An 8,209-nucleotide genomic window follows, 5' to 3' on the forward strand; every position below is an offset into this window, starting at 1 on the left:
AAACAAACGAGCACCAAGACCCACCCACCACATTTCCGGGAACTGCAGCGATCTCGTCTCGGGAAAAGTGACATCTTGGCACGCCAACAGAAATCAGACGTTTCCATTTTTACCCAGCCGAGAAATGTCTACCAATTTATTTATTAGGCGTGAAGCCCCCGAGAGAGAGAAAGAGACAATTGCAGGTCCTAATTAGATCCGTGTCTGTCAAATATGCAACGTTGTACGCACGTGTCCAATCCTTGCGTAATGTCGTGTCCCCAAAACTCAACTCGACAGACGGCTTCGGGAAAAATAAGTGAATAAAAAAGTTGCAGGTTTGGTTTGGTGTTTCACACACTGGGTTACCCTTCCATGATTCACACGAGGAATATCGTTTTCACGGGTCCCACTGAGGATCCACAAACATCGTTTCCCAGTGAACCAACATCCTCAGTCGTATGTTCAACATCTAGATGTTTGACAGAAGTAAGGATCAGTATCCAGGGGAAATGTGTTCATTTTTAGTCCTCGATCAAGTAACTTGAGCTGAGTAAGAACCACTGACGAATTTACATATGGTGGGTTTTTTAAACTTTAAAAAAACTTGGCCCTTTAGGTGTTTGTATCATGAGTCATTTTGCATTTTTGTGCTTGTATGTTTATGTATGTGTGTGTGTGTTTGTGTACCTGCAAATAGAAAGAACGTGAAGTCGATCTGTTTTTTAATGAAGAGAGATATAGAGGTTATCTCCCCATATCAAGTAAGCTTTAGAAGTTAGTTCTGATTACCAAGATTCAAGATATCCCATGTTTGATTTATTCAGAACCAAGAAGGTTATATATATATTTTTTTTTTTCTTTTTATTTCTGCGAAATATTTTACAGGCAAATGCAAAGCGCCTGTTGCTTGGCAATTGACACAACATTTGATACGATGGTTTTAAAATGACTGAAAGAGAAACCCACAAGATTCCTGTGTATAACAAGTTATACACAGGAATCTTGTGAGTTTCTCCTTCCACCTTCAGAAGAAAACTGAAAGAAGTTTTTGTTTGGTTTAAAATGATTGTTGTTTCATAGCTGTGTATTAATAAATAAAAGAGTGTTTTTTTTATTTATTAATGAACCTACAATTACGTGATAAGTTCCCCGCGCCAAGTTATTTACACTTCGTACTATCACCGCGAATAGTATCCATCCTATAGTATTCGTTCATTCATAAGAATTCATTGAGTTCGTGTTCCCTGTTCGCGTCATATGGGAGGTAAAGTTATTTTCTTTATCAGTAGATTATCTGGAGTTTTTTTCAAAGGCTCTGCTAGGATGATAAACTGAAAAACTTTGGAAAAGTCAATTATTATCTGATATGATCAGATACCTGGCATCCTCTTTTTTTTAGTTTTCTGTAAAAGAAAATTATTGTGCCGGCTTTGTCTGCCCGTCCGCCCGCACTTTTTCCTATCCGCACATTTTTCTGTCCGCCCTCAGATCTTAAAAATTACTGAGGCTAGAGGGCTGCAAATTGGTATGTTGATCATCCACCCTCCAATCATCAAACATACCAAATTGCAGCCCTCTAGCCTCAGTAGTTTTAATTTTATTTAAGGTTAAAGTTAGCCATAATCGTACTTCTGGCAACCATATAAGATAGGCCACCAACGGGCCGTGGTTAAAGTTTCATGGGCCGCGGCTCATACAGCATTATACCGAGACCACCGAAAGATAGCTCTGTTTTCGGTGGCCTTGATTAGACTCTGTAGCAGCCGTATAGAAAACCCGATTGCGCCGATGTTTCATGGGCGCATTTTTTACTTGTTTCTGTAAATGAATAATCTACCTTGAATTTTCCTGAGGATTCGGAAACCAGGTAAATCACAAATCTAAATTATGATGCATTAATTTAGGAGAGTTATCAAGCTTTATCTAACCTTGTTTTTTGTTTTCGTTTTACAGGAATTCGCCGAAACAGCCATGAACGAGCTTCTGGGATTGTATGGCTACGGAAAGGTGGACAGCAGAGACACACTGGGCCTGTCCCTGACCCGATTCACCAATCACAGCCCTCCTCCTCCCCCTCCTTCCCATAACGTGGGGAGCAACAGCCCCCTGCGGCCGACCAATCACAGCCCCCCGCTCTCGGCCAATCACAGCCCGCCACCTCACCCTTCGACTTCGGACCACGAGGACTCCCTGGACTCCGACGGAGTTCCAGGTCCCGGACAAGTCGAAAACAGCCTCAGGAGTCTCAGTCCAGGGAAGACTGACCAGGGGTCAGGGTCGTCTAGGGGCAGCACCCCGAAGTCAGGTAAGGGCGGCAGCTTCTTCTTCTTCTCCTTTGTCTTGGGAAAGTATGCACTGGCGTCATGCCATAGAGAGAGAGAGAGAGAGAGAGAGAGAGAGAGAGAGAGAGAGAGAGAGACAGGTGCAACGTGTTTTTTGTAACGGGGCATCAGACACCTGTAACTCGAGGAAAGTTATTTTGTGTGTTTTCGCGTGTTTGGGCGTTCGGATGCTTTTATTTCTTACATTTCTAGGTTATGTATTCTTCTGTTTATCTATTTTTTTTTATTTAGTACCTTCCCCAGAAAAATTTGGCTGCTAAAACACCAGCAGAGAAAACCCAACCCAAGAGACGGGAAACTTTACGTCCCCACTCGTCCCGGTAAACATTATTAACGTCATTCTAAATATCGTCTGGTGTTGCTCTCTCGAGCGGGGAGAAGCTTTTCTTTTCTTCTGGGAAACCGAGAGGGAGAGATATTCCCCCTCCCCTCCTCTCCCTCTCCCTTCATATCCCCTTCCCCCATACCCACCCTGGCACGCAGAATCGCAGAATCTTCTCTCCCGAAAAATCTCCCTTCTCTTACCCTCTCCCCCTGTCTTAAACTTCCCTTCCCCCTCTCTCTCAAACTTCCCTCCCCTCTCTCTCAAACTTCCCTCCCCTCTCAAAACCTTCCTCCCCCTCTCTCTCAAACTTCCCTCCCCCTCTCTCAAAACGTTCCTCCCCCTCTCTCTCAAACTTCCCTCTCCCTCTCTCAAAACCTTCCTCCCCCTCTCTCAAACTTCTCTCCCTCCTCTCTCTCAAAACCTTCCTCCCCTCTCTCAAACCTCCCTTTCCCTCTCTCATACCTCCCTCCCACTCTCTCAAACTCCCCTCCCCCTCTCTTAAACCTCCCTCCCCCTCTCTCTCAAACTTCCCTCCCCTCTCTCTCAAATCTCCCTCTCCCTCTCTCTCAAACTTCCCTCCCCTCTCTCTCAAATCTCCCTCTCCCTCTCTCTCAAACTTCCCTCCTCTCTCTCAAATCTCCTCTCCTCTCTCTCAAACTTCCTCCCCTCTCTCAAATCTCCCTCCTCTCTCTCAAACTTCCCTCCTCTCTCTCAAATCTCCTCTCCTCTCTCTCAAACTTCCTCCCTCTCAAATCTCTCCTTCTCCTCTCTCTCAACTTCCCTCCCCTCTCCATCCCTCTCCCTCTCTCAAACTTCTTCCCCCCCTCTCTCAAACCTCCCTTTCCCTCTCTCATACCTCCCTCCCACTCTCTCAAACTTCCCTCCCCTCCTCTCTCAAACCTCCCACCCCCTGACATACACAAACACGCAGAATCTTCAACTCTTCCGAAGAACCTCCCTTCTCTTACCCCTTCCCCCTCTCTCAAACCTCCCTCCCCCTGACACGCACACACACAGAATCCTCTTTCTTCTTCTTTCCCGAAAAACCTCGAACGAGACCAGATGGCAAAGCTTCGGTAGAGAGAATAATGATCTCCTCTCGTGAGAGGGTAATTATCTCTTTAATTCAGACTGGTCTGATTCGTCTGATGAAACCAGAACAACGGGGACGGGTGTGGGGAAGGGGAGGGGGCCGTCTCAGTGAGGGCATCATATATACCCTGGGGGCACTTCCTGGCATTCATGTATTTTGGGCACGGAATTTGTCGGGAAGTGCGAGAGATGATGTCTCGGAATTCGTCATACGGATCTTCGTGTTTTTTTGGGGAGTGATGTTGATAAGTGAGGTGTTTTTAATTTTTGTTTTCATTTTTTGTATATTTAATGTTAGTTTTCTCGTAAATGGGTTATTTCTAACCTCGCATTGTTGATTATTTGTTCAATTATTAATATTAATCTATAATGTACTATATGTTGACTTCTTGTATATTGGCTCAATTCTTTTCTTTTCATCACTCATTGTCATTTGACTTTGCGTAGATGCGTTTTATAATAATAATAATAATAATAATAATAATAATAATAATAATAATAATAATAATAATAATAATAATAATAATAATATCTCGGAAGAAGACCCGCTTTCAAACGATTTTATATTGCAGTTTCTCAATCGATTCAAGAAAAGCCATTCGAGAGATTGAGAAACCAATAATAATAATAATAATAATAATAATAATAATAATAATAATAATAATAATAATAATAATAATAATAATAATAATAAGTTGAATCCACTCCCCGTAAGCCCGTCCCAGTGAAAGCATTAAAAAGAATGGTTAGAGTTATTATCACTAATTTTACGAAATTCCCTCCTATTCTCATCTGAGTTGTTTGTGCATTGTTGCATACCACAATGCACTATTTGTGTTCAATCGGAAGTCACTGGGTCCTTACACCACAGAGGTGTGTTAGAATGCGTATAAGAAATGGTGACAGACAGAAAGGAAGGAAGATTTGGCAAGTGATGTGATGATTTTAGTAGTATTCGAAACAAAAAACAAAAGAACACACACACACACACACACACACACACACACACACACACACACACACACGAAGTTTCCTTCATTAAGCGTGCAAGTATTGTAGTTGGTTGGAAATACCTGTTATTACGGCAATTACTTTATTGGCAAGTCATTTGAATCCAGAGGAAATTTATGAAGAAATTTCTGAAAGCTCGAAAATATATGAAGAAAAAATTCTCCATTATTACTCGAATTATTTTAATTTGAAAGTCATTTGAATCCAGAGGAAATTTCTGTATGCTGGAAAATATTTGAAGGAAAAATTGCCCAATATTACTCGAATGATTTTATTTAAAAGTCATGTGAATCAAGACGAAATTTCTGAGTGCTCGAAAATATATGAAGGAATAATTGTCCATTATCACTCGAATTATTTTTATTTAAAAGTCATTTGAATCAAGACGAAATTTCTGAATGCTAGAAGATTTTGAAGGTAATTTTGCCAATTATTTTTAGAATTACCTGATTCAAAAGTCACTTGAATCAAGAGGAAATTTCTGAATGCTAGAAAATTTTGAAGGAAATTTTGCCAATTATTTTCGGAATCATCTGATTCAAAAGTCATTTGAATCAAGAGGAAATTTCTGAATGCTAGAAAATTTTGAGGGAAATTTTGCCAATTATTTTTGGAATTACCTGATTCAACAGTCACTTGAATCAAGAGGAAATTTCTGAATGCTAGAAAATTTTGAAGGAAATTTTGCCAATTATTTTTGGAATCATCTGATTCAAAAGTCACTTGAATCAAGAGGAAATTTCTGAATGCTAGAAAATTTTGAAGGAAATTTTGCCAATTATTTTTGGAATTATCTGATTCAAAAGTCACTTGAAACAAGAGGAGAGCTCTGAATGATCAGAAATTTTGGAGGAAAATAGACCATTATTACTGGAACTATTTTATTTTATTTAAAAGTCGTTTGAATCGATGGGAAATTTCTGATTGCTCGAAAATGTTTGAAGAAAAATTGCCCAGTATTATAGGAAATAACTGAGTCAAAAGTCATTCGAATCAAGAGGAAATTTCAGAGTTCTCGAAAATTTTTAGAGGAAAAATTTGCCATGGTGACAACAATGATTTTATTTGAAAGCCATTTGAATCGAGAGGAAATTGGTGAATTATCTGAATTCATAGGGAAGAAGGAAGAAGAAGAAGAAGAAGAAGAAGAAGAAGAAGAAGAAGAAGAAGAAGAAGAAGAAGAAGAAGAAGAAGAAGAAGAAATTTCAAAGCCATTTGAATCAAGAGGAAATTGGTGAATCACCTGAATTCGTAGGTGAGAAGAAAGAAGAAGAAGAAGAAGAAGAAGAAGAAGAAGAAGAAGAATAAGAAGAAGAAGAAGAAGAAGAAGAGATACAGGAATCTTGGGCCACCAAAGTAGCACCTTCATCATCATCGTGAGATGCTCAAACACACGGGTCTAAAAAAAAAGGTAAAAAAGAAAAACACATTCGACTCGCGTATGGATGGAGACTTCGAATCTCTTCGATACGGCGAGGAAACATTTTGGGCACTGGGCCAGAACGCACTTAATGATACCTGACGGTAAATGGAGGCCTTATGTATATCCCCCCCTAATGGTTCTATCTTTAACCCCCGGCGCGTGCATAACTCACTCCAGGTACCCCGAAGCTATGCGACAGTAATGGACATGCTTATTCAAATCAAGCGATCCTTCAGGTAGGAGAAGAAGAAGAAGAAGAAGAAGCTGGTGATAATAATTTTTTTTTTTCAGTCTCGTAGCCCGGTCTCGCGAGCAATATCGTAAACATATCATACATATTGGCACTTACGTCTCTAGAGGGGAACGCTGCCCCCTCCCCTCCCCCCCCACCTTCCCAGTTTAGGGAAGGGGGCATTCAGTCTGCGAGCCAGACTGTAAATGGGTGATGCCCTGATATACTGAGGGACGGATATTAATTAAGTGACTTGTTCAAGGTGCTTTCTTTAGAACGGCTCATCGATCGTGGATGAAAGGTGTACGTTTTTAGATTCGGGTTAGGGAGCCAGTGATTTGCTCTCTCTCTCTCTCTCTCTCTCTCTCTCTCTCTCTCTCTCTCTCTCTCTCTCTCTCTCTCTCTCTCTCTCTCTAGTTGTTTTTAAGACAGCTCTTACGTGTTTTAAATTCAGTTCAGGATGGCAGAGATTTCCTTCTGTACTTGTAACTCTCTCTCTCTCTCTCTCTCTCTCTCTCTCTCTCTCTCTCTCTCTCTCTCTCTCTCTCTCTCTTAGTAGTGTTTTTAAGCCTGCTCTTTACATTTTCAAAATCAGTTTAATTTGTATTTTTTTTAAACTCAATTTAGGAGGCTCGTGTTTCCATTCTGTAAACTTATAACTTTTAAACTTAATTTAGGAGGCCGTGTTACCATTCTGTACTTATATCTCTCTCTCTCTCTCTCTCTCTCTCTCTCTCTCTCTCTCTCTCTCTCTCTCTCTCTCTCTCAATAGGTGTGTTTATATTGAAGTCTGCTCTTTACATTTTTAAATTCAGTTCAGGGAGGCCATGTTTACTTTTCGTGCTTATAACTCTCTCTCTCTCTCTCTCTCTCTCTCTCTCTCTCTCTCTCTCTCTCTCTCTCTCTCTCTCTCTCTCTCTCTCTGCTAAACCTCACAAGTATTTCTCTTGTAATATCCCCTGTTTTTTCTTGGTCTCCAAATATTTCTCCCCAAATTCGAGATGTGAAGTAACTGTGTTTGTTCGTTTGTTAGTCACTTGTTTTGTTTGTTATTTAGTTTGTTAGTCATTTAGTTTTTCTGTTATTTACTTTGTTAGTTATTTAGGGGCTAAAGGAACGCATCCTATAGCTTACATAGATCAGAAAGTCTTTCTGCCTCTTACCCTTTTCTTTATTTTTTTATTTACCTATTTTTTTTTTTTTTTTTTTTTTTTCTTGTCTCGACGCGAACATTTGTAACTTAATCTTGGGAGGGCCATCTCTCTCTCTGAAATTTAACTGTCGTTTAACTCAGCTCCTGTTTTCTGCTGGCTTCTTTCTCTCTGTCGCAAAGTCTGTGAATTCTCTCTCTCTCTCTCTCTCTCTCTCTCTCTCTCTCTCTCTCTCTCTCTCTCTCTCTCTCTCTCTCAATAGTCGTGTTTAAGGCCGTTCTTTGAATTTTTAATTCAGTGTAGGATGGCAGAGTTTGTTCCTGTACTTATAACTTTCTCTCTCTCTCTCTCTCTCTCTCTCTCTCTCTCTCTCTCTCTCTCTCTCTCTCTCTCTCTCTCTCTCTCAGTTGTCGTGGTTCTAAGTCAAATCTTTAATTTTTTCATTCAGTTCAGAATGGCAGAATTTTCTTTCCGTACTTATAGCTCTCTCTCTCTCTCTCTCTCTCTCTCTCTCTCTCTCTCTCTCTCTCTCTCTCTCTCTCTCTCTCTCTCTCTCTCAAAGAATTTGCTAATCTCTGCACTTTCTCTGATTCTCAGTGTTTTCATAACATGCCGTCATATTTCTCATAAACCCTTTGATGTTCAAGAAGA

General features: G+C 40.4%; 1 protein-coding gene across 4 annotated transcripts in view; it reads left to right on the forward strand.

Annotated features, from left to right (window-relative positions):
- Sobp (Sine oculis-binding protein) overlaps positions 1-8,209 on the forward strand; it is a 417,587-nt gene that overhangs the window by 295,989 nt on the left and 113,389 nt on the right. For all 4 annotated transcript variants that reach the window (XM_067084703.1, XM_067084700.1, XM_067084701.1 and 1 more), the window contains one exon: positions 1,936-2,287. In XM_067084703.1, coding sequence (XP_066940804.1) covers positions 1,954-2,287 — 334 coding nt within the window. In that variant the 5' untranslated portion in view covers positions 1,936-1,953. The remainder of the gene's footprint in view (positions 1-1,935; positions 2,288-8,209) is intronic.

Source organism: Macrobrachium rosenbergii, chromosome 41 (assembly GCF_040412425.1).
Source record: "Macrobrachium rosenbergii isolate ZJJX-2024 chromosome 41, ASM4041242v1, whole genome shotgun sequence".
NCBI lineage: Eukaryota > Metazoa > Arthropoda > Malacostraca > Decapoda > Palaemonidae > Macrobrachium > Macrobrachium rosenbergii.